The sequence below is a fragment of the Dama dama genome, chromosome 29 (genome assembly GCF_033118175.1).
Source record: "Dama dama isolate Ldn47 chromosome 29, ASM3311817v1, whole genome shotgun sequence".
NCBI classification, from domain to species: domain Eukaryota; kingdom Metazoa; phylum Chordata; class Mammalia; order Artiodactyla; family Cervidae; genus Dama; species Dama dama.
In genome coordinates this window covers 11,290,183-11,317,597 of record NC_083709.1, presented here as the reverse complement: position 1 = coordinate 11,317,597, position 27,415 = coordinate 11,290,183, and the positions used below count along the sequence as shown (strand labels likewise).

Here is a 27,415-nt window from a genome sequence, read left to right as displayed (position 1 = left end):
TCAGCTCCCTGAGGCTCTGGTCCTACCGTGCTCCAGCCCCTGCCTCTGCAGAGCACCCGAACTATTCCACAGAGCCCTCAGCCAGTCCATGGTCAGCAAGATCCCCTGCATTCTCAACTTGTCAAGATCTCTGCACCTTTTTTGCTCTAAAACCTGGCTTGTCACACACCCTGTTGTGAGGCTTTCTCGGGGACCATTTTCTCTCTAGTCCCTCAGTCCTGCTGGGTCTGGAGGAGGACGATGGCGTTGTGTTCCTTGATGTCGTTGCCGGACTCGCCCTGGCTTCCCCAGCACTGCCACCGGACTGTGTCACGTGCTGCTCCTCACTCTTCACGGTGATGTCACGGTTCTTGGTGACTGCAAGTGCCTTGAGACGATGGTCCTTTCGGTGGTGCACTGCCTTTTTGTTTTCTGATTGTTCCCTTTGATGATCTTGTCTCCTGCCTCACTTTGGATCTCTCCCCTGTGGCATGCCATCACATTTGTCATCGGGAAGAACACCTGCTTCCTAGTCTCAATTACAGGGACCCCACTCTGACCACTGCTTCCTGTGTTTCCAGCTTAGTCTCTGAGAACCTGCCTTGAAAATGTCTTTGTTCTGTTTGGATCCATGGATCTTACCTGGTTTTATTATTGTCCATCCCATCTTTGTTTTTATTTTCCTTTTCCAGCTCTAATTTCATGTTCTCTCATTGTAATAGTTTCCAAAGGGTTTGACTGCCCCGCCCAGTGGGTGTGGTTGGAGGAAGCCTGCAGCTCTTCAACTGGTCTCACTTCAAAGTTTAAACCTACAGTGTCAGGTGAGCACTGTCACCCCACCTCATCAGGTTTCCGCAGGCCAGTTCCTCTCCTACTTTCAATGGTTGGTCATCACCTACCTTTTCCTTGTTTATCCCCTCAGGGTGATGAACGTTGCTTCCTATTTCACTGAGAAAAAAGAACCAAGTAGAGGAAAATTGCCCACACTCAGCAGCACTCCTGCCTGTCAGTCCTACCTGTTGCCAGTCTCCTGCTTTCTTCCTTATACTTGGAGGATCTGTCTCTTTTGATCTAGAGTTGACCTTGTCGTTTGTATGCCATCTCTTACTATTATTTTTGCCTTTTAAAGGACTTCACTCTCTCTCCTGTATCATATTTTTCCTCTGTCCTTAATCATTCCTGTTAGCAAATAAATGGGCTTTCTTGGTGGCTCAGATGGTAAAGAATCTGCCTGCAATGCAGGCAGATTCAGTCCGTGGGTCGGGAAGATCCCCTAGAGAAGGGAATGGTAACCCACTCCACTTTTCTTGCCTGGAGAATCCCATGGACAGAGGAGCCTGGTGGGTAACCATCCATAGCATATCTTCAGTCTTCTTAAGAAAACCCTTCCTTCCCTCCCATGTCTCCCTCCAGCCACTTCCCTGGATCTCTGCTCCTTTAATGGCAGAACTTCCCGAAGCCTTGTCTGAATGTCTCTGCTTCCTTGTTTCCCCTTCTCTCTTGAACCCCCTCTGCCCAGAGCTTGCTCTGTCACAGCTGTTGGGTCACTGCTCCTGGCAAGGACTTCTGGGAGCCCCAGTGGTTCCGTCCAGTGGTCAGGTATCTTCTTCCTCTGCCTCAGTTTCGGTTACCTTGGTTACCCCTCTTTTTTAAACTTTTTGTTCACTTGAATCCAGAGTGTCCCACTCTGCTAATTGTCTCCCTCCCTGCCTACCTGCTCTTCTCGCCTCCCGTTTGAGTTCCTCCACACGTCTCTGACTTGGATGCTCAAGTGGTTCAGGAGGCCGGCCGTGGACACCCCCGGACGTCCTCACTCTCTGACAGCACCTGTAAATCCACACCCGGATCTGCATCTTGAGCCTGGACTCCTCCCGAGCTCCAGACCCGTCCTGTCCTTGCATCTCTAAGTGGGTGTCTGCTGGGCTTCTCAGCATCAGTGGGTGTACCTGTGTGTGCCGGGCCGCACGGCCTCCGCAGGCTGTGGGTCCTGTTTCACTACACACTGTTGGAGTCGCTGCTGACTCCTGGTCACTGTCAGCATCACTCCTCTCCGCCTGCCTGCAGAGTCTGTTCCCGTGTGGCTGCTGCTCACCACTCAGTCTCACCCTAGGCCAGACCGCCTTGCCCTCCTCAGTGTGTCCGCACCAGCAGGCTCAGGGCGGCTCTGACAGCAGAGGCAATCGTTGGACTTTCCTATTTGAGACTGCCAGTGCCCCTGCATGTCCTGAAGACCTTCTTTGTTCCAGTTCCCGTAACAATTACAGCTGTTTTCTAAAAGAAAAGGAGTGGTTATTAAGCCACCAGAGGGAGCTCCATGAATGTGCTTCGGTATTTTGGCTCTCATTTTAGCAAAAAAACACAAAACAACACATTTCTTTTAGTACAGATGTTTTACATATTTTTCTCTTCTTTGTAGATTGTGTTCTGAAAATACCTATGTGATCTCAGAGGAACACCTTTGGCATTTTTATTTCACAAATATTTGAGCATCTTATATCTGGGACAGTCTGGTGCACCGAGAGATAATTTTTCCCTCCATGTGACTTACCTAAGAGTACATAGGTGTCTTAGTTAAACTTTCTCTTGTTGCAAATGGTTGTATAATCTAGTTTAAAGCTGGTCATGTATAATGACATGCCATTATCACTCAGGTTAATATTTTTAAGATTTTGAGTGTCGTGTTTTCACAAATGTTGACACCAGTGCTAGATTTGCTAGGCAAGGGTTAACTGGCAAAACTTGTCAAAATGCAGGGCTCTGTGTCCAGAAATTATGATTCAGCAACTCTTGAGGATACATGTTTTTTGAAAATAGCTTAATCAAGATATCACTCACATACTATAATTCATCCTTTTTTAAAGTCTGAAATTAAATGATTTCTAATGGATTTGCAAGAATTGTGCAGCCATCCCCATAATCAGTTTTAGAGCACTTCATTGCTGCCCCTCAAATCCTTTTCCATTAGCATTCACTCCCTGTTCTCTGCCAAACCCCATAGCCCTGGGCAACCAACCGCTGGGCTAGTCTACTTCTGTGTGGATTTGCTCCTTCTGAATGTGTCATGTGAATGAAGTCATGCAGTGTGTGGTCTGTTTATTGCCAAGTAATTCTCTTGTACGGAAGCAGTATGTGTTTTTACAAAGCTCCTGGGTAGCGTTCCCCACTAGTTTAAGTTGTATGTACATAAAACATATTTTGAAATGTTAACTTTGTGTTTGTAATACCATGAAGAACATTGTCTACAGCTGTTTTTTCCCTTGTAGTTCAGTAATAGTGCAGCCACAAGCAGTCTGCTATTTTAAAAAGTGGGGGTTGCTGTCTGTTAGAGGTGGCATAATCATTTTTTCTTTCATTTATTTTTATTAGTTGGAGGCTAATTACTTTACAATATTGTAGTGGTTTTTGTCATACACTGATGTGAATCAGCCATGGATTTACATGTATTCCCCATCCCGATCCCCCCTCCCACCTCCCTCTCCACCCGATTCCTCTGGGTCTTCCCAGTGCACCAGCCCCGAGCACTTGTCTCATGCATCCAGCCTGGGCTGGTGATCTGTTTCACCCTAGATAATATACATGTGTCAATGCTGTTCTCTCGAAACATCCTACCCTCGCCTTCTCCCGCGGAGTCCAAAAGTCTGTTCTGTACATCTGTGTCTCTTTTTCTGTTTTGCATATAGGGTTATCATTACCATCTTTCTAAATTCCATATATATGCGTTAGTATGCTGTATTGGCCTTTATCTTTCTGGCTTCACACTGTATAATGGGCTTCAGTTTCATCCATGTCATTAGAACTGATTCAAATGAATTCTTTTTAATGGCTGAGTAATATTCCATGGTGTATATGTACCACAGCTTCCTTATCCATTCATCTGCGGATGGGCATCTAGGTTGCTTCTGTGTCCTGGCTATTATAAATAGTGCTGCAATGAACATTGGGGTGCACGTGTCTCTTTCAGATCTGGTTTCCTCAGTGTGTATGGCATAATCATTTTAGTGAGTGAGGAGCGGGGACTTTTTTTTTAAGTAATAGAATGGAAAGTAACAGACTCAGTTACACACAGTAAAAGTATTTTATGGAATGTGTGTGTGTATCTTTATTGGGTCTGAATGTGAACTATCTTTCTTACTGTGGGTTGCTTTTAGAAAAAGTTTGAAAGCTTCTGTTCTTTAAGTATTTCAGTATTATTGTCATCTCATTAACCCTAGTGTTAATGGGGTTAGGTGGTGAGATACATGGTTGGCTTAAGTGAAAATTGAAATAACTAACCTAAGTTTGGTTAGGAGTTTGGATCTAATAACACAGTGAGGAGGTCGTATAGTTCTGAGAACCTGCTGCTTCTGTCATTTTGTCAGGGAGCAAAGCTATTATTTGTTAATAGTCATTGGGTGAGATTTAATACCACTTATCACATTGCTAATGTAACTTTGAGTTAAAACATCTATAAAATGGATATTTTATGATGGTCATTTAATTAAAATGACAAAACACAGTATAAGAAAATCATTATTCTCCTCTTACCAGTGTATCAACCCATTTGATGGTATCACATAGTTTAAATACCATCATTTTATTGTGCTCAAGTTAAATAATGTAGTCATTAAATTAATTGCATTTCCTAAGGAGGAAGTTAGGTTGAAATTATGTATCATGTTGCTTTCTTTTTTTTTTAATAAATTTTTATTGGCATATAGTTGCTTTACAATGCTGTGTTAGTTTCTGCTATACAACAAAGTGAATCAGCTTTTTGTATGCATTAGTCCCCTTTTTTGGGTTTCCTTCCCATTTAGATCACCACAGAGCATTGAGGAGAGTTTCCTGTTTAGACCATAGGTTCTTACTGTTATCTGTTTTATACATGGTAGTGTGTGCATGCTGGAGAAGGACATGGCAACCCACTCCAGTACTCTTGCCTAGAGAATCCTGTGGACAGAGGAGCCTGGTAGGCTGCTGTCCATAGGGTCGCATAGAGTCAGACACGACTGAAGCAACTTAGTATGCATGCATGCATTGGAGAAGGAAATGCAGCCCACTCCAGAATCCTTGCCTGGAGAATCCCAGGGACGGAGGAGCCTGGAGGGCTTCCATCTATGGGGTCGCAGAGTCCGACACAACTGAAGTGACTTAGCAGCAGCAGCAATGTGTACATGTCAACCCCAGTCTCTGACTTCATCCACCCGTCTCATGTTGCTTTCTAAAGTGGGCAGAAATTTTAAATATCTTTTTTGTTTTAGTGAAAGAAAACTTTTGATCACTTTCTACTTCTTTTTTGTATGTTGTAAGCTATACAATGTATCTTAACAGTGATCTGTTGGGATTAATTTGATTAATTTTATTAATTTCATATTGATTGTGAATTATATTTTTTTATATTATTCTGAATTCACTTTTAGAGTTTTCGTGCTTATCTGTTGTAGTCATTTTAAAAAATTTAGGAAATTGAAGCAGTATGAAAGTAATTTTTTATAACATTGACTTTTGTCAAAATACAGCCACTACTGAAATGGAATTGTTAGTGGAGATACTTTACTGATTTAATCAAATGCTGAGTTATTTTTATAATAATGTAAATGATCACTGAAATAACTTTTTAAAGTAACATTTCCTTTCCTTTGAATTGAAACCTAACAGGTGAATATTTTTATACAGTGTTTCTTTTTATATATTTTTTCCTAAGGTAGCTGGAAAATTTAAAAACTGATGCATGATACATAACTTAAGAGTTTTCTGTAAATACTTTTAATCTGTTTTTGGTATATTTAGAACTATACTTTGAATTGTTTGAAAAATTTTCCCCTGTAGTAGGGGATGTTGATCACAAAATTGAGTAGCTAGCACAGGATATAAAAGAAAGAAATCCATGAGTCATTTATACTTAGGAGCACACATGCAGAAATCCTTAAAAATGTTTTTAAAAAAAGTTAAATCAAGCAATTTATCAAAAGAGTAATTCAAAACTTACTAAATAGGATACATTTCAGGAGTGGAAAGATGGTTCAACAGTAGGAAACTGGTTAATTTCACTGTTAGTAGACTAGAGGGAAAAAATCACATATTTGGCCAGTCCTGGTGTCTGAGTGATTCCCTGGGCCCAGCAAAGGGACCAAGTTTCCAGAGCCTTGAAGACAAGGGGTAACACCCCAAAATACGGACTCATTTTCCACTCTACCTTCATTGGCCGAGCAGCTGCCAAGAACAAAGGTCGCATCTCCCGATACCTGGCAAACAAACGCAGTATTGCCTCATGAATCGATTGCTTTTCTGAGGTGCCCACCAGTGTTTTTGGGGAGAAGCTTCAAGAACAAGTTGAGGAGCGACTGTCCTTCTATGAGACTAGAGAGATTCCCCGAAAGAATCTGGATGTCATGAAGGAGGCAATGGTTCAGCCAGAGGAAGCAGCTGCTGAGATTACTAGGAAGCTCGAGAAACAGGAGAAGAAATGCTTGAAGAAGGAAAAGAAAAGGCTGGCTGCAATTGCCCTGGCTTTTTCAGAAAATAGCAGTGCCCTGGAGGAGTGTGAGGCGACAAGTGAAAGACCCTAAAAGAAGAGAAAGCAAAAGCCCCAGGAGGCTCTTTAGGAGAATGGAATGGAAGACCCATCTGTCTCTTTGTCCAAACCCCCAAAAAAGAAATCTTTTTCCAAGGAAGAGCTAGTTAGTAGTGATCTTGAAGAGACAGCTGGTACTGGAAGTCTTCCCAAGAGGAAGAAATCTTTTCCCAAAGAGGAAACAGTTACTGACCCTGATGAGTCAGAAAACAAGAGGGTCCCCAAGAAAAAGCGGAAATTGTCCAAGGAGGAGCCACTCAGCAGTGGACCTGAAGAGGCTGCTGCCAGCAAGAGCAGTGGCTCCAAGAAAAAGAAAAAGCTCCGAAAGCTATCCCAGGAAAGTTAGAATGGACATCTTCCTAGTGGGACATAACTTCCAGAGGTATTCCCCATCCCATCCCCTAGAGCCCAATAAAAATAAAAACAAATTAAAAAAAAAAAAGATCATATATGAATTATCTCAGATACTGAAAGTTCAGTAGAATTTAACTATAAAAATTTATTTGGTTGTTTACATTAACCATGTATAACGTTTTATATGTCCCTCATACCTCAATAAAGTGGTTTTTGAAAAAAATTCAAATTTCTTTGATTCAAGAAATAGAGGTGAAAATTCTTAACTTGACCCAGTTATATATACCAGAAACCTACATCAGGCATTATACATAATGATGAAAAATTGGAAGCATTTACATTAAAGTTAGGAACAAGACAAAGATGTTTATAATGATACTGTTATTTGATGTTATTCCAGAAGCCTAGCCTATGAAATTAAAAAGAGAAAGAAATAAGAAACATAAATATTGGGAGAGATGAGAAAATACAGACATTTACAGATATGATTCCCTACCTAGAAAATCCTTTTGAAGCAGCAGAACACTGTTAATGAATTCAGTGACATGGCCTGATAGAAGTTGAGCATGTGACAGTGAATAATTAGAAAAGGAAATAGACACTCCCTCAATTACTATAGGATAGCCCTGCTGTGAAAAGTGCAGGATAACTGTGCAAGAAAGGACTCCACATCAGTGGAATGTTATTTATCAATGAAGAAAGCAAATGCAAATAAATAAGCATAATAACAAGGGTTATTCTGAAAATAGTGTTGAGCAACAGAAGTGAGATACAGGGGAATATATGTTGTATGATTCCATTTATATAGAAATCAGAACATTAAAAAAAAACAAAACTATATTGTTTAGGAACATGTATTCAAGTGGGAAAGCAACAGAGACAAGTCAGGTAGTGATTAGTAAAGTGGGGATGGTGGCTGTCTGTCTTGTGGAAGGACATGTGGAGGGTTTCTGTGTGTTGACAATATTCTGTTTCTTGACTTGGGTAGTAGTTATTGGGTTTTTCCTTTATTTTTGCGAACCTCTGTGTATCTCCTTTATCTACTTTTTTATAGGGGCTTTATATCATAGTTTAAAAAAAAAAGAAGATGGATAGATGACATAGAGAATTCCAGAAATTGGAATTTATTGTGTGATTAATGTGTATTTGAATTTATTATGTGATTAATGAGGCATTTCAGACCATTGTGGAAAAAGATGTATCAGCCAAGAAATGGTTATGAGATAACTGGATTTTCCAGAGAAAAACATTAGATTCCCAATCATTCCATGAACAAAAATTTATTCCAGATAAATCTAAAAATAAAAATCTAACTTTAATATTTTAAAATCTAAATTTAAGTTAGATTATATATAACTTCTGAATATAAAAATGAAACTATCCAAGTGGCAGAAGCAAATGAGGTCTGAAATGTCTTCTTTAGTAAAATAGTTTATGCCGACAGCATAAAGGAAAAGACTGGCAGATTTAACTATATACATTACAGACTTCTGTACAGTTTAAGATACAATAAACAGCTGTTCAAAGACAAAATGTAAAAAAAATTTGCAAATCTAAAATGCTCTTTATTTTTCATAATATGCAAATAGCCCATAAAATTAGAGTAACTATAAAATAAGACGAACAATTAGTGTATTAAAGAAGAAATGTAATTATCTAATATACTGGAAAGTGTTCTTAGTCTTTCCAGATATTAAAAATTTAAGACATTGATAATGCTCACTATTTGTGACGTTATGAGAAAATGAATTCCTTGATGGGAATATTAGTTGATGCAGCTTCTTGAGGTGGCAGTTTTTCTCAACACTTTAATTTCATTATTACTTTATGATTCCATCTACAAATTGCCCTTCTGAAAGACTTGTATATGATACAAAATGTACCTACAAGAATGTTTCTAACAGTATGGGGGAAAATTGGAACCAACCCAATGTCCTTCCTTCAAGAGTAGTTGAATAAATTAATTATATCCATGGTTTGGAATATCACCATTGTTAAATTGTTTACCACAATGTGGAAATGTCAGGGAGCATTGTTAATAGTGAAAAACATTTTTCCATCATAACACATTATTTATTATATTTATGTAAAAAGTATAAAAAGCTAAGACTATGTGTGTATGTATATACACATGTATATAGTTATGTGTGTATTCATGTTCATAAAGCAGTCTCTGAAAGGATACTTAAGAAAATGTTAACAATGGTTATATCTGGAGGTAGGGAGAGAAGTTAAGTGTTAACTCTTATTTCATTTTTTTTTTTTTAAAGAAAAATTTCTTCAGAGTTGGTCTTTCTAGATGACATTCTGTTTTTATAACGTTAGAGAACTTACAGTTAGCATCTCTATCTGAGTACTGTTTTTACTGGATGATTTCTTTGGATCCCGTGTTTCTCTTTTTTGAACAAATAGTGTATCAGACACTTAAGTGGTTCCTTTTTTTTTTGAGGGATGATGTATTTTGAAAGAGAGTTATGGCAGTATTGGCTTTACTTTTTTCTTATTTTATTTATTTATTTTTTTACTTTTTTCTTATTTTAAATTTCCATACATTTGAATTTTTCAAATGGATACCTCAAAATCCTAGTTAATTTGTAGTTTTACTTTCTGTCCAGGCCCATCAAACCCCAGTGAAGAAAGTGAATCCTGGAGAAGAAAGGAGGAAACTGTTTGAGGTATAAAGACATCTGTCTGCTTATTTTACAGCTTTGGAAAACTAATTACGAAAAAAGAACAAATTTTATAAAACCTCCAAACCTTTCCTCCTTATTTCTTTCAAACAAATACCTCTTAACTTATTTCTGTTTTTAAACCTTCCAGGATATACGTCTACCATCGGTATGCTAACTTTACTGATTAAGCTAGAAAAAGTAGTATTTATTATTGATTTTTTTCTTTTTTTTTAATTTAAGGAAGCACCAAGAAAAAGAAGATTGGAATTGACTGAAAAAGAAAAGAAACCTAAGGATCAGGTAGTTATTTCACTGTTACTTTTCTTTTCCAGCCAAGTTGGAGATGATAATTGTTTTAAGAATTCTAAGAAGTTTGTCTTTAAAATTATTGCAGGTTAGTCTGCTGAAGGCTGAGCAGGTGAAAAGACAGGAAAAGGAAAGGGTGAGAGGATCGTCCATTTTCCCCAGCACGCTCCACCACCTCCCCACACACATGCCCCCCCTTTTTTAAAGGAATACACTGGTTTCCATTTTATTACTAAGTATATTTCATGTGCTTTATATTAAATACTTGAAATGGTTTTTTATATGTTTCTTTCCCCTCAAAGTTGGAGAGAATAAATAGGGCCAGGGAACAAGGCTGGAGAAATGTGCTGAGTGCTGGTGGAAGCGGTGAAATGAAGGTAGGTCTTGGGTACCCGTGCATGTACACTGCTGCTCTTTAACTCGGGTTTCACCCTGCTGTGTGAAATGTATACACCTGGCTTGTTTCTACTAGAGTTTTTCAGCATCTGTTAGGACTTCTTAGTTTTCCCGCACATATTTATGTAACTTGTACTGATAATTTGTGTGTGACAGTTAAAATTGCTTAAAAAGTTTGCTGAGAAGGCTGTGATTCACCATTCCTATGCCATCTTTTTAAAATCACACACCTGGCTGTGCGCTCTAGTCACACAGAGCTGAGGACCCAGACCGCAGTCTCCCCACTGCACACGGCTGCTGCAGCTTCGTCCCCACATTTGTATTCTCTTCACCTGATGGCCCCTGCCCGCCTGCCCTCCCTACTCCCACTCCCCACTGCAAGCATTTACTTAGATGACCAGTGACCCAGCTAGCCATGGACCTAGATAGGTTAGTTCAGACATTTTCTTTAGGCAGATCCAGACTGTATAACCTTGGGCAAGTTACTTTTCTGAGCCTTAATTTCTTCATTTAAAAGAAAAATTTCAAGAGCAGTGCACAGAGGTTGATTCTCAAGGGCTCACATGTTAACTTCCTTTTCCTTTCGTTGTTCTGCCAGTCTGAATCTTGCGTTTTCTCTCTTGCACTCACAGCATCCTTTCCAAATCTGTGGTAGGCTGAATTCTAAGGTGGTCCACAAATTCTTGACTCCAGGTATTACACCTAATGCTCTCCCCTCCCCTGGAGTGTGGGGGAGACTGAATTTGGAGTGTAGCAGCCACCTTGGTCAGGCTGTGTCCCATGGCATTGCTGATGCGATATTCACTCCTGTGGTCCCATCACTGCTTTATTATAAGACTCCCTCATGGCAGGCTGAAAGGTTAGAAGGTCAGGGGGACAGCTTCTGCTGGCCTGGAAAAAAGCCCTTGTTCACATGGCAAGAAAGTATTGGGATTCTCTGGGAGATCGTCTGCTGGCTCTCTGACCAACAGCCAGCAAGAACGTGGTAAACTTAGCCATGACAGCATAAGGAAATAAATTCTGCCAGGAACCAGTGCGCTCAGAATAGGTTCCTGAGCCTCAGATGAGAATTGAAGCCCTGGTTGACACCTTGGTTTCTGCCTGGTAAAACCCTGAACAGGGGACCTGCTATCCATGCCCACACTCCTGAGACACCTTAGGCACATGGGTGTGCCTTAAGCCATGGAGTTTGTGGTCATTTATGGCACAGCAGTAATAAATGAATATATACTATTATTCCTCTGTATTGTAATTTTTAATTCACATAATCCACAACTATTACTTAAGGTCTTTAAACTGACTTCCTGGGACCCATCTCAATAAACTTGGTGTTTAGGCACCAAGTAGATATTAACTAGAATTGATTACCATTCTTACTTGTTTCTTTTTCCCTAAAATTTATGATTTGAATAAAAGTTTCTCTGTTTTATGTAGACATGGTCTTCCCTGGTGGCTCAGATGATACTACATAATAATCGTATAGTCATTTTTTACTGCTGTGCAATAAATGACCACAAACTCCATGGCTTAAGGCACAGCCATGTGCCTTAAGTTGTCTCAGGAGTGTGGGCATGGATAGTGGATCCCCTGCTCAGGGTCTTACCAGGCAGAAACCAAGGTGTCAGCCAGGGCTACAGTTCTCATCTGAGAATCTGCCTGCAATACAGGAGATCCAGGTTCTAACCTTGGGTCAGGAACATCCCCTGGAGAAGGGAATGGCAACCCACTCCAGTATTTTTGCCTAGAGAATTCCATGGACAGAGGAGCCTGGCAGGCTACAGTCCATGGGGTGGCAAAAAGTTGACATGACTGAGAGACTAACACACACACATTTTTTACTGTACTATCCACTGTACTGTGACATTGACCTTACTACCCTCTGAATGATAAGGAAATGTCAGGATTTGGCCCAGTCTGAAATAACCAACCCATGTCTTTTATGATCTGAGAATAAAAACCTATCGGAGTACAGGCCCTGAGATCTGGTCAAGTATTTTATATCAAGTTCATGATTAGTGTTTAGAATTTGGTCATGTTTTTCTTTTCCCTTTGCATATGTCTTCTTTATGCAAGAAAGCATCTTTTTTCCTATGATGTTTAAAGCTGTATTTAATCCTAAAGTCCAGTTTTATCAATGTTTGATAATAGTGTTAGATATTATGTGCTTATTAAGTTTCTGCTTTGCTTCGTAAACTTCTATACTGATTTCTGTGAGGATTAGTAAAACTATTTTCCGTAACATAAAGCAGATTCAGTGCTAGTTTCTGTACTTATTCCCCATGAGGTTTGTGATAGTTAACTTCATAGGCTGTTTGATTTCTGTATTATTGATAAGAACCTGGAAGCTTAGTAAAATTTGAATTGAATTAAGGAGAACCCTCAAAGTAAAGATAAAACAAAAATAAACATGAAGGGAAATATTTCAGAGTTCATACTATTATTATATACTTCTAAATATTAAGACATTTTGCATAGTATAAATAACCAACTGTTTTTGATTACTTAGTGTGCAAAATCTGGGACTTACTTGCTTTATCCATTTTTTTCCTTTTAGGTATTTTTTTTCTCTTTTTTTAAATTGCAGTTGATTTGCAGTGCTTTATCTGTTCTTTATCTTTTATGAATCTGTGTTCTTAGAAAAATTATGAAACATTCTATGTGTAGTTTGATTACATAGATAACCATGACATTTAAGAGACATTCTGTTGTTTGACACTGTGTTGGAATACTCCTCAGCAGTGAGAAGGAATAGCCTGTTAATACACGCATTGACATGGGTCAGTCAAAGACGTGGTGAGTGGAAGAAGCCAGGCACATATTGTGTGATTCCATTTATATGGAATGGTAGGAAAAGGCAAGCTCAGTCTCTGCGACAGAGGGAAGATCAGTGTTTCCTGGAATGAGGGGCCTTGGGTCCAGGTGAGAAGCCTGAGGGGACTTTTCTGGGTGATGAATGTGCTTTCAGTTGTGGTAGAGGTTCCATGGGTGTCTGTGTTTATTAAAACATCAGTGTAATTGGTGACCAAAGTGATGTTTAAAAGATTCCATTGTTTCAGTATTCCAGTACAGTGTTTTCAGCATTATTTTGAGTATAGATATCTTTAGAAGTGAAGTGGCTCAGTCGTGTCTGACTCTTTGCGACCCTATGGACTGTAGCCCACCAGGCTCCTCCGTCCATGGGATTTTCCAGGCAAGAGTACTGGAGCAGGTTGCCTTTCCTTCTCCAGGGGATCTTCCCGACCCAGGGATTGAACCCAGGTCTCCCACAATGTAGGCAGATGCTTTACCTAGGCAGATATCCTCAGAGATATGAGTATATACATGATTTTTGCTGAATAGAAACCTTGAACCTCAAAGTTAAGGTGATGTTAGTGCCAGACACTAAACTCAAGGAGCAACCAGTCTTATAGGAGCTGTGACCACCTTTTTTTTTTTTTTGGAATAATTTTTTTTAAAGCACCTCAGCAGACACAAGAACTGCTGGCACATTTAGAAAATAATTTTTATTATATTTCGACTGCACCATGGGGCATACAGAATCTTCCTTCCCCAACCAGGGATCAAACCTGTGTCCCCTGCACAGGGTCTTAACCACTGCTCCACCAGGGAAGTCCCTGTGACCACCACTTAGCAAAATTCTGATTCTGGAAATCTTGCCTTGAGATGCAGGTTTGAAAATGTGTATGAAGAGCACCTTGATGGAGTTCCCTGCCTAATGAAGTATCTTCCTTGTTTCTAACAATCTTCATTTCTTGCTTTTCAAGCTTCTTAAATCAGTTATCTGTATTTATCTTGAGCTGATTTTAAAAAACCGAGGCTTCTTATAATATTGTATGTAGCTTCTTTTGTCTAGATGTTAACACAAATTTTACCTCATTGTTGGGTACTGAGATGTCTTTTGTTTGGTGCTTGTCTTTTTCTTAGCCTGACTTCCCCGTTAGGATGTCGTCATCTGAGAGCTCCTCTCCCTCTCCTGTCAGTGTTCTGCTCTCATCTGCGTTTGAGCACATCCCCTCCACTTGAGTCACATCAGTTTGTGTTTGTCTTCCTTTCGGTGCTGTTGGCCTTGCCTTTGAGGGTCCTAATTTCCTCTTCACCCTGTAGTTCTTGCACCCTGAGCCTCTGTATCATTGTGCACTTACTCACTCTCATCTTTCTGACCTGTTTTCTGTGAGTTTTCCATGTGTTTGAGTGCATGTGTCTCTGAGGCTGCATCCTGCACCTTCGCCCTCTTCCTGTGTTACCCCTGCAGAGAACCAGTTCCCTGTACTGCCGGCTTTTTCTCTGATTGCCTTTCTTTACTCACAGGCTGCTTGACTTGGTGTCAGTGCAGCAGCCTTTCACTCAGTTTCTCTGCCTTGTTCTCTCTCTTATTCTTGTTTATCATGTGTAAGTTTACTTACCTGCTTAAAAACGGTCTTACTGCACTTTTCCTGCTAGAAAGTGTAGAAAGTGTGCTTTCTGTTATTGATTATGTGAACTCACACACCCCGGTTGGTCAGTTACCTGTAAGGACCTTTTCTGACCAAGTGTAACACTCCCTGTTTGCCTTCCTCATAGTTACCGTCATCTTCATACCTCATTTCTCTCCCTGCTGCCAACATCCAAACGTATACCTTCTGGTGCCTTTTTTTTTTTACTTTAATACCATGGATCATATTTAATCATTTAATCTGTCTGCGTTACCTTGTGTTAAAGGGTGGGTTGAGTGTTTTTCTCCAGTGACTTTTTTTAAGGTATTTTTATTTCTGTTTTTTTTTTCTGTTTTGTAAATTTGCTCAGTACTTACTACTGTGGTGAGGGTCTGTTGCCATTCATTTGGAAATGAAATGTTTTTCTAGCTTTATACTTTGTTTCCCAGTTTATTTGTAAGCTGCTTAAGGATGGATATATTGTTTTGCTTCTTTGTATTCCAGTGGTGTTTATATCTTCATTGCTTGTTGAATTGGATTTGGGGTATGTTAATTGCTGTATGTTTTGTTAGGTATAATTTTGAGTGTTACAAAAGCAGGCTCTGTTTTACGTATAAACTATACATATTTAAACTTAATAGGATGGGATCACATAAAATATATAAGAAACTTGTTGCAAAACTTGTTAAGTTTTCCCACCGTTAAATAAATTTAGTGATATTTTATGTTTTTGTTATATTGAATTATGCTTTATTGTTAGTAACAAGGTATACTACTTTTGATTGTTAATGGTTATAATATAATAGGAAAACATTTTGCTCTAGGCCCTGTGTTTATCAGTATGTTAAATTAGATAATTGCTTCGTAAGAGGCAAGTGTTGAGGTTCACTTTTTCCTTTTGAAGGTAGTACAGACCTTTGAGGCCTTGTGAGATAAGCATGTGAGAGCTTTTTGTTTGATTCCTAGGCTCCCTTTGTGGGCAGTGGAGGGGCCATGGCTCCATCATCTTTTTCCTCTCGAGGACAGTATGAACATTATCACGCTATTTTTGATCAAATGCAGCAACAAAGAGCAGAAGATAATGAAGCTAAATGGAAAGGAGAAATACATGGCCAGAGGCTTCCAGAAAGGTATGGCTGTTCTGCAAAAGTCACTGTGCTTTGCTTTAGAGGGAGTAGTGGAAGTCATTGTGTGTATTTATTGACAGAGGAATCCCACCTGGAGTACATCTAGGATTTCCCAAAGGGCTACAGATCGCCACCACCCCTCTGATGCTGATGCTCTTGGAAAACTTGAAAAGGTTTAAAGGTGGTGTCTAAACAAGTCAGTATCAACGTGTTGGAGTGTAATGATCCATAAATTCACCCTTTGGTATAATTTTGTCTTTTGTCGTGTACACCCAAATAACACCACTTCCCTGGCTGTTTTCTCCATTATATATAGACAGCTTTTTGCCATCTGAATATAGTCATTTTCTTCTGTGCAAATTTGGCCCTTGATTACATGTGACAAACATGTAGCTCTTCAGTTAGGCCTAATTTATGGCTTATATTATGCTTATTTTTGTTATGGGCTGAACATATTATTTAAAGGAACATGTGATAACTTTAAACCACATATGGTTGTAATAACTTTATCTATGTGCTTTAAATAAATCATAATATATTTAAAATGGAATTGCACTCTATGTAGAACTCCAGAGCATGTTTTAGGTCTTCCTTTTCCACATCACTTGGAGCCCCACTTTTCATTGTTGTTTTCTCTTCATGTTCATCTTTGATTGATGACTCACTGTGATCCTGTTCACTAGGTTTATCCTTTTTCTCCATAAAATTAATCTGGTAGCACTCAAGTTTTAATTTGTAAAGTTCCTTTTTTAAAAAGTATGCATATTCAACTTTTTAGATTTTCTTCTATAAAAATATTCTGGTAAAGGAACAACAGATATCATTTTATGAAAATTTAATTTGTCATTTTTACAGAGAATTTTTTTGTGATAAAAATCTTTATGGTTCTCCCAGTTATAAAAGATTATTAAAAGGTAATTGAGCAGAGATAAATAACTGAAGTTCATATAAATTACTGTTATGAATTATGTACCATAAGCTGAAGTATTAAGCTAGTTGTAGATACTTCACATTTTTTGAGAAAAGAATGCTACAGACTTACACATGTGCATATTTTTTATGAAATAGTAATGAAGATTTTGTGTGAGGTTTTTATCCTGGGGTATTATTGGTCTTTCTAGTATATAATTTGTATGGCTTTGTTTTAATTTTAATCAAATCTCCTAAAATAAATGTATAGTGTAAAAGAAAATAGGGAAAGTTGTGTTATGCTTCTTCACACTGTTCATCTTCCAGCACATTTCTTAATTCTTCACAGTTGGAGTGGCAAGTAAGGGACTGGATTGTTGCATGTGCATCAGGCTCCCAAATAATCTTGAAATATTTAGATATGTTTACACTTGAGTTTCAAATTGTCTTCAATGGCTGTATATCTCAGTTACTTCTGCCGCTGGAACACAGCTTCCATTCAGGCTTTGTTTGAGTTTCATTATTTTAATTTTCAGCTTTTAAACCATCTGGGGCTGTGGAGATCCTCTACCATTTCCTTTCTGCCAACTTGGTGGGCTTAGCATTACTCAGATACATGGTATACATTTTCTTATATTGCTTTGAACCTGTCTTTATAGATGATAGACATTATTTATTGAACCCTTACTATAAATCAAGTTATATTTATTAATCACAGCATCCCTTTTAATTAAAAGGGATTATTTAATTAAAATTTTAATTAATTTAAACTTAATTTAAATTTAATTAATTATTTAATTAAAATACCTAATTATGTATTACTCTTTTAATCAAAATGAAGAAACTAGGACCTGCAGAGATTTAAAACTTGTGCATTGTCAGGCCACTAGTAAGCAGTGGAGGTAGAATTTACACTAAGTGTGTCTCCAGTTAGAGTTCAGCTCCTTGAACACTATTGTGTTCAAGGGACTTCTCAGCTTCTTGAGATACTACTAATGAATAGGTGAAACAGTTATTGATTTCCTTGGTTGTAAAATTTCTAAATAATGGATACTTTAATGATTATCCATGATCTCAAATACTGAATGAACTTTCATGTATACTCATTGAATTTTGTTTAATTTTTTTCTGAGAACATGAAAGAATTGGTTAAAAAAACTGGAGATCATTAAGTATCATATAATTTTTAAGAGGCAGATTCTATAAATTAAACTAGTTTTCTCCATGTTGATTATAGGCAAGACTACAGATAGAGCCTGCAAACATCCTAAAAGGAAGCAGTCATCACTGCAGTGCAGTATAAATTCACAGAGAATAGATTCTGTCAGATACAGCCTTTATTTCTTCTTAGAGTTACAGACTGGAACTGTAGTTCTCAAACTGTGCTGAGGCAACCTGTAGCATCACAGTGCCTTGGATATTTCTCGGTTTTGAGGGACACACAGCTGTATCTGTCAAAGTGTAGACCATAGTGTTAGCAGCATTGACCTAACTAGTCACTGACTGGAACTGCTAGGTATTTCTGTTGGTCTAGAGGCATTGTGAAAATTTTACTTAGATAGCTAGTAGAGTATACAAACTTCAGTAGGATACATCTTATAATTTCATATAGCCATGAAATTAAAAGATGCTTGCCCCTTGAAAGAAAAGCTTTGACTAACCTAGACAGCATATTAAAAAGCAGAGACATTACTTTGCCGACAAAGGTCCATCTAGTCAAAGCTATGGTTTTTCCAGTAGTCGTGTATAGAAATGAGAGTTGAACCATAAGGAAGGCTGAGTGATGAAGAATTGATGCTTTTGAACTGTGGTGTTGGAGAAGACTCTTGAGAATCCCTTGAACTGCAAGAAGATCAAACCAGTCAATCCTAAAGGAAATCAATTCTGAATATTCTTTGGAAGGACTGATGCTGAAACTCCAATACTTTGACCCCCTGATGCGAAGAGCCAACTCAATGGAAAAGACCCCGATGCTGGGAAAGATTGAAGGCGGAAGGAGAAGGGGACAACAGAGGATGAGATGGTTGGATGGTATCACTGACTCAGTGGACATGAGTTTGAGGAGGCTCCCGGAGATGGTGTAGCACAGGGAAGCCTGGCATACTGTGGTCCATGGGGTTGCAAAGAGTTGGACACCACTAAACCACTGAACAACAACAAGGATACGGTTGCCGGGGGCTCTCAATTAGACAATGTAAGGTGAAGAAATATAAAGAAAGGTTGTTAGGTACATTAGTCATTGGTTAAGGAATTATATTCAGTGGATGCTGGTTAATATTTTGATGTTGTCCAAACTTAAAACGTTTTAGAAGCACGTCCTCTTGAAACTTTTCATTTTTAAGGAGGACATAGAAAAAATACTCACAGGATATAATCATATTTCCAGAAGACATGAAGTGAAGAGAAATAGTAAATATGTTGTATGTCTCCTCCAGTTCGAATATTGATTCTTTTGGCTTGAACTTTGTTGTGTCATTGACATTACAGAGCATTTTCTCCATACTGTCATAACTTCCATTTTTATAATTTGTATGTCATTGGCATATGTGGTCAGTTCTTTTCCCTGACCAAACTGAATCAGCAAACTGAAATCTATAGTCCTCTAAGACTCTTTAATATTATCTTTCTCATATTTTTGGTAGCCTGTATTTGCTTCTTCCTTCTTTATTGTGTTATTTTTCTTCTTCCCTTTTTATCAGTAACTTTAAGATCATGGCATCTGGTCCCATCACCTCATGGGAAATAGATGGGGAGACAGTGGAAACAGTCAGACTTTATTTTTGGGGGCTCCAAAATCACTGCAGATGGTGACTGCAGCCATGAAATTAAAAGACGCTTACTCCTTGGAAGGAAAGTTATGACCAACCTAGATAGCATATTAAAAAGCAGAGACATTACTTTGCCAACAAAGGTCCGTCTAGTCAAGGCTATGGTTTTTCCAATGGTCATGTATGGATGTGAGAGTTGGACTGTGAAGAAAGCTGAGTGCCAAAAAATTGATGCTTTTGAGCTGTGGTGTTGGAGAAGACTCTTGAGAGTCCCTTGGACTGCAAGAAGATGCAACCAGTCCATCCTAAAGGAGATCAGTCCTGGGTGTTCATTGGAAGGACTGATGCTGAAGTTGAAACTCCAGTACTTTGGCCACCTCATGCGAAGAGTTGACTCGTTGGAAGAGACCCTGATGCTGGGAGGGACTGGGGGCAGGAGGAGAAGGGGACAACAGAGGATGAGATGGCTGGATGGCATCACCGACTCGATGGGCATGAGTTTGAGTAAACTCCGGGAGTTTGTGATGGACAGGGAGGCCTGGCATGCTGCGATTCATAGGGTTGCAAAGAGTCAGACATGACTGAGCGACTGAACTGAACTTGGCTAGTCCAACTTTGCTTATATCCTTGTCTTAATAACACATCTCCTCCATTAGCTTTAGACTTTCGTTTTTACAGCACTTTTAGTTTCACAGCAGACTGGGGTGGTGTAGAGGTTTCCCACATGCTCCCCCTTTACCCTTGCCAGCTTCTCCCACCAGAGTGGTTATTTTGTTACAACTGGTGAACTTAGGTTCAGTTAGCTTTTATGATTAGAACCTCAATCATGTGAGACCAGCTTCTGAAACCTTTGAGTGCCTGTTTTGTTTTTTTATTTTGAGTGCCTAACATTTGTACTTTACTGAGCTTTTACTTTCCCAAGCCCTTTTCTCTGTATCGCTTTATTTGAGTAAAGCTGACAACAATTCTGCTTCCTCCGATAGACATTATGGCACTTAAACAGAGGAGGAAGCTTAATGAATACACCCTCAGCATCCTTTTTTCATTTCATTAACCCTATACCACCTCAATTCTTCTATACCATATTGACTCATTTTTCGTTACTCAAATTATTTCTGTTACTTAGATTGCTGCCTATTTTCATGTTTTCACCTCTTGAAATAAGTTTTAATCATCCTTCAAAATTTTTCAATTTCCTTTATCAGTAAAGGTTTTGAGTCATGGATATGAGGTACCTTACCCAGATCCACTTATGCATGCATTTGTAGTAAGATGGAAAATAAGTTACTCCTTTTTTTCTTGTCAAGATAAAAAGGAGTTTTCTTTTTAGCCTGTTTTAATGTCTGTATTTCACTTTCCAAATTCCTAATTTTTCAGTATATATTTGTGGCTTATACAATATTTATATTAATCATTCCTTTGCTCTTAATCTAGATTAGTGTTCTACTAATTTTAAGTGGTATAATTTTGGAACTCAAGAGATTGTCTGTTTAATTTGTCCAAAATAGAATATGCACGTGTAAATTCTTAATAATGTTTAATGAAGAGAATGACTGTAAAGAAGCTCATTGATTTTTTTCCTCTATCCCTCGGAACCTTGTACACGTATATAATTTGTGTTCACAGTTCAGTACTGTTTTACTACATCAGTGGGGGATAAGAATATGAGTATGAATTCTTCTTTTTGGTATATATTAAGTAGTAAATGGAAATGCATTTGAAAAATGAAGACAGTATAGGTTTCTAAATATTATAAGGAATCACAGAATCAGTTATAAACTAGTTTTGTCCTCTGTTAATAAGGTGTATTACTATACAGTTAGCAAAAACAAGACCAGGAGCTGACTGGCTCAGATCATGAACTCCTTATTGCAAAATTCAGACTTAAATTGAAGAACATAGGGGAAACCGCTAGGCCATTCAGGTATGACCAAAATCTGATCCGTTACAATTATACAGTGGAAGTGACAAATAGATTCAAGGGATTAAATCTGATAGAGTGCCTGAAGAACTATGAATGGCGGTTCTTAACATTATACACGAGGCGGTGGTCAAAACCATCCCCATGAGAAGGAAATGCAAAAAGCCAAAATGGTTGTCTGAGGAGGCCCTACAAATAGCTGAGAAAAAAAGGGAAGTGAAAGGCAAAGGAGAAAAGGAAAGATATATCCATCTGGATGTAGAGTTCCAAAGAATAGCAAGGAGAGATAAGAAAGCCTTCCTCACTGATCAATGCAAAGAAATAGAGGAAGACAATAGAATGGGAAAGACTGACGATCTCTTAAAGAAAATTAGAGATACCAAGGGGACATTTCATGCAAAGATGGACACAGTAAAGTACAGAAACGGTATGGACCTAACAGAAGCAGAAAATATTAAGAAGAGGTGGCAGGAATACACAGAACTATATCAAAAAAGATCTTCATGACCCACATAACCACGATGGTGTGCTCACTCATCTAGAGCCAGACACCCTAGAAGGCAGAGTCAAGTGGACCTTAGGAAACATCACTACGAACAACGCTAATGGAGGTGATGGAATTCCAGTTGAGCTATTTCATATCCTAAAAGATGATGCTGTGAAAGTGCTGCACTCAGTATTCCAGCAAATCTGGAAAACTCAGCAGTGGTCACAGGACTGGAAAAGGTCAGTTTTCATTCCATCCCAAAGAAAGGCAATGCCAAAGAATGTACAAACTACTACAGAATTGCACTCATTTTACACACTAGCAAGATAATGCTGAAAATTCTCCAAGCAAGGCTCCAACAGTACATGAATCAAGAACTTCCAGGTGTTCAAGCTGGATTTAGAAAAGTCAGAGGAGCCAGAGATCTAATTGCCAACATTCATTGAATCATAATAAAAGCAAGAGAATTCCAGAAAAACATCTACTTCTGCTTCATTGACTATGCCAGAGCCTTGGACTGTGTGGATCACAACAAACTATGGAAAATTCTTCAAGAGATGGGAATACCAGACCACCTTACCTGCCTCCTGAGAACCTGTGTGCAGGTCAAGAAGCAGCAGTTAGAACCAGACGTGAAACAACAGACTGGTTCAAAATTGGGAATGGAGTACATCAAGGCTGTATATTGTCACCCTGCTTATTTAACATATATGCAGAGTACATCATGTGAAATGCTGGGCTGGTTGAAGCATAGGCTAGGATCAAGATAGCTGGGAGGATTATCAATAACCTCAAATATGCAGATGACACCACACTTATGGCAGAAAGTGAAGAGGAATTAAAGCGCCTCTTGATGAAGATTAAAGAGGAGAATGAAAATGCTGGCCTAAAACAGCATTCAGAAAACTTAAGATCATGGCATCAGGTCCCATCACTTCATTGCAAATACGGGGAAACAATGGAAACAGTGACAGACTTGATTTTCTTGGGCTCCAAAATCACTGCAGATGGTTACTGCAGCCATGAAATTAAAAGATGCATGCTCCTTAGAAGAAAAGCTATGACCAACCTAGACAGCGTGTTAAAAATCAGAGGCATTACTTTTCTGACAAAGGTCCATCTAGTCAAATCTATGGTTTTTCCAGTGGTCATATATGGATGTAAGATTTGGAGTGTTAAGAAGGCCAAGCACTAAAGAATTTGATGCTTTTGAACTGTGATGTTGGAAAAGACTCTTGACAGCTCTTTGAACTGCATGGAGATCAAACCAGTCAATCCTAAAGGAAATCAGTCTTGAATATTCATTGGAAGGACTGATGCTGAAGCTGAATCTCCACTACTTTGGCCACGTGATGCAAAGAGCTGACTCATTAGAAAAGACCCTGATGCTGGGAAAGATTGAAGGCAGGGGGAGAAGGGGACGACAGAGGATGAGATGGTTGGATGGCATCACCAACTCAACGGACATTAGTTTGAGCAAGCTCTGGGAGTTGGTGAAGGACAGGGAAGCCTGGCCTGCTGTAGTTTATGGGATTGCAAAGAGTTGGACACGACTGAGAGACTGAAAACAACAAAATTGCTTTGATAGATTTTTATATGTTGGACTAACCCTGCATTCCTGGAATTCTGTTTTATACATTTTTATCTTCAGAGACAGATACATTTTGGGCAATAGTTGATACTCAATGATAAATGAGAAGAAAAAAGAAATAATAGTAAAAATCACTACAGGTTTTCAGTTTGTGATTGAAAGCAATGGATTATGTGTACCTGATCATTTAAACTAGTTTAGGAAAAGCCATTCAGTAAAGCAGAACTTAAATAGATTACATAAGTAAATAAAATAGTTCTATATATATATAAATGGTGTGAACATTCTTTTAATCAAAGCTGTTATGTGTGTGGTCATGTTCTTATTAAAATAATTTGTTTCTGCTAAAGTATTTGAATTATTTGATTCAGTGAATCAGATCAGTCAGTGAATATAAATTATCATACGTCAGTTGAAGCCCCACACTGACAGACATTGTACATACTATCTTAGAATGGGAAATCAAGCATAAAAATGTTACTGATGTTTTACTTCTATAAAGGTTAAAAGGTAAAGTCAGTTCAGTCAGGATACAAAGCAGAGATTCTGTCTAATTGTGTGCAGTGGTATAAGCATCCAGGACTTCTCAGAAGAGCCTTATCAGTAGACACAGTTTCAGGTGACATGTCTGTGTGTCATACTGTTTGAAAGTTTATCTGCCCTCTTTAGGCCCAGTCTTATATAAATGAGGCTGTAGCAGACCAGAATACAGCCTTGCCTATATATATAAAGGACATTTTCCTAGCCACAGCAATCAGAGAAGAAAAAGAAATAAAAGGAATCCAAATTGGAAGAGAACTAAAGCTGTCACTGTTTATGGATGATATGGTACTATACATAGAAAGTCGTAAAGACACTACCAAAAATCTCCTAGAGTTCATCAGAGAATTTGCTCAAGTTTCACAATGCAATATTAGTAACCAGGAAAGGCTCTTAACCAGGTATAGAGATGATCTAATCCTAGGAGATTCCGGTGGTGAAATTTCACAAGAATCTCTTTTAAACACTACATAAGTTAAGTGAATCTTAGGCCATCATCGCCCATAGCTTTATGGTGAATCAAATTTAAAATTTTTACAGCTTAATTTCACATTTCAAATTTTTATATATCTCAGTTCAGTTGACCCTTGAGCAATACAGGTGTTAATCTGCTTATACTTATAGTCATCCCTCCATTCTGAGGTTCCCCTGCATCTGTGGATTCAACCAACTATGGACATGTTGTTTAGTTGCTCAGTCATGTTGGACTCTTTGCAACCCCATGGACTGCATCCCGTCAGGCTTCCCAGTCCTTCACCATCTCCCAGAGTTTGCTCAAACTCATGTGCATTGAGTCAGTGATTGCCATCCAACCACAGGATGCCACATGTAGTCTTGTAATATTTACTGTTGCAAAATACCCACAATAAGTAGACCCACGTGGTTCAAACTTGTGGTGTTCAATGGTCAGTTGTAATTGTTAAAATATAAAAGAAATGACTGTTTGGGGTATGAAAATCAGAAATGTTTATTGGAAGAGAGAAGGCATTATCTCATGTATTTTTCTGAACATAATTATGGTCCTAAACATATGGTCCTGCACTTTAGGAAGTTGGTGTGCTTTCATAGCCAATATCCAAGATGCACAGCCAATAACTTCCTAATCTTTCTAGATGTTCAAAATGTTACTGACTTTTTTTATTAATTATGAAAGTACAGCACATTTACAGGAGACTTGGAAAATACAGAACAAAGTTCCATATGCGTGTGTGCATGCTCACTTGTCTCTGACTCTTGGTGACCCCAGGGACTATAATCTGCCAGACTCCTCTGTCCATGAGATTTTCCAGGCAAGAATACTGGAGTGAGTTACTGTTTCCTTCTCTTGGGGATCTTCCCGACCCAGGGATCAAACCCGCATCTCCTGTGTCTCCTGCATTGCAGACATATTCTTTACCACTGAGCCATCAGGGAAGCCCCTGTTTTAACCATATTTAACTGTACAGTTCTGTGTCACTAAGTACTTTCATGTTGTTGTGCAACTCTCACCATCATCCATCTCCTGAATATTTACCTTCCTAAACTGAAATTGTGTCCCCATTTAACACTAACTCCCTACCCCCAACCCCTGGCATCTACCAGCGTACTTTCTGATTCTGTGATTTTGACTACTCTTGGTACCTTGAAATGTTACTGATATTTTTTCATTGTTGTCTAAGCCCAACATGTTCACATTCTTTTGTAGTTGTCAGAGAAAGTTATAGAAACATAATCAGAAAAGATAGGAAAAAAAAATACGCCTTTAGATTTTTTCCCCTAATCTGTCCATTTTACTTTTTAATAGTTGTGACATACAAGGAATTCAGATTTCACTTTTTACCCTAATTTTTAAAATTCACATAAACTTTTCATTATTTTTGATGACCTTTGAAATTGCTACTTTGCAGCTTTAATCTTTTCTACTGATCAGTATATTTGATGCAGAGTTCTGAAATAAGCTTAACCACTTGGAAACTATGGACAGTCTTCTATAAGTATGGTCTGAAATAATTTTATGTGTCTTTAAGTAGCATAGATTAAATGAACACAAAAGAAGATTTGTTAAGATTTGGTATAGTAGCATAGATTTTGCCCCTTTTTAAAATAATAGTGGCTGATTTAGGTAGTTGATTCTGACATGTAGCTATTGATTCACTAAACAGGAAGACTTGACTTCATATCAGCCTTCATATTTTTCAGATATTTCTAAAGAAAATATTTCCGTGTACTTTTAAACTTCTTGTAATATTTGATGTTCAGAATTTTTAGTTTTGCTGTTTGTCCAAATTCCTCAGGCAGAAGGGGCAGCCAGCTATGGAAAGAGCAAAACAAGTAGAAGAGTTTCTACAGCGAAGACGGGAAGCAAAGCAGAACAAAGCTCGGGCCGAGGGGCATATGGTAGGATTTTGTTTTTGAGATTTTTTGAACATAGTATTCAGAGTGAAGGTCTGAAACAAGGTAGGTATAAATGACAGGAGTCACCATCCTTTACAAACACTACCTCTGAACATTTGCAGAGTATTAAACCTCTCTTTGTGCTATTTCTTTTATGTTAAGTGTGAAGTTCTGTTGTTGCCTTAGTTAATTGAAAGTTCATAGCTGCATTCTTCCTTTTAAAAGAGGTATAGCAACCCAGATATTTATGTTAAATCAGTTCTTACATTGCTTTTTTTGGCCCTAGATGCTTTTTGTTTTAAATACTTTAGCAAAGAATTGTAGAAGAAAAATGAGAAATAAACATTTGGATAAATATACATGTAACTATGCATTTACTCAAAAGCAAATTAGGACCAAATGTATTTTAAAACCTCTAATTATTCAGTCAGGTAACTGAATAAGTCATGCATTCAAGAAAATACGAACGGTTTTTAGATGATCATTTTAGTAGATGTTGGTTTTGACGTGCAGAGGTACACAATGCCTTTTCACCTTTTGTCCACAGAACAAATGGTGATTGTTTCTGTCAGCTCAGCACCCCGTGAAGCAGCACGCTTATGTAGGAAATAGGTCAATTGTATAGTTAAATGTTTTTTTATACTTAACATCTACTATAAGTTCATAAGTAACATCATTACGAGTTAATATAATTATTCCAAAATAGGATATTTTTTCTTTGAAATAATAATATTGAAAAATAGTAAATTTTTTAATGATTACCCTTTATATTTTTAACACCCATCAGCTTGTTTTTCTAGTATCTGGAATTAATCTGTATTTGTATCCTTTCTGTGGACAGAAGACAACCTGCTTTGTTTTCCCTTGCCCCGTTTCTCCCATGTTAACAGCATCTGGAATTTTAGTTACAGATATTAATTAGAAATATTTTCAAATGGTTATTAGACTTAGCAAGATTTACACATTTCTCACCTCAGAACTGTTCCTTACATCTACTGTCCTCCCCTGCGTTTATCATCTTCATGATGGA

The 27,415-nt window shown here is 38.3% G+C and overlaps 1 protein-coding gene across 5 annotated transcripts in view; it reads left to right on the top strand.

The window, feature by feature from the left end:
• NEK1 (NIMA related kinase 1) overlaps positions 1-27,415 on the top strand; it is a 122,630-nt gene that overhangs the window by 27,460 nt on the left and 67,755 nt on the right. For 3 of the 5 annotated variants that reach the window (XM_061132075.1, XM_061132074.1, XM_061132077.1), the window contains exons 12-17: positions 9,499-9,558; positions 9,796-9,855; positions 9,950-9,997; positions 10,164-10,238; positions 15,636-15,799; positions 26,286-26,388. In XM_061132075.1, coding sequence (XP_060988058.1) covers positions 9,499-9,558; positions 9,796-9,855; positions 9,950-9,997; positions 10,164-10,238; positions 15,636-15,799; positions 26,286-26,388 — 510 coding nt within the window. Of the gene's footprint in view, positions 1-9,498; positions 9,559-9,795; positions 9,856-9,949; positions 9,998-10,163; positions 10,239-15,635; positions 15,800-15,876; positions 17,247-26,285; positions 26,389-27,415 lie in introns of those variants that run through there. The other 2 variants (XM_061132078.1, XM_061132076.1) reach the window with 2 other exon arrangements.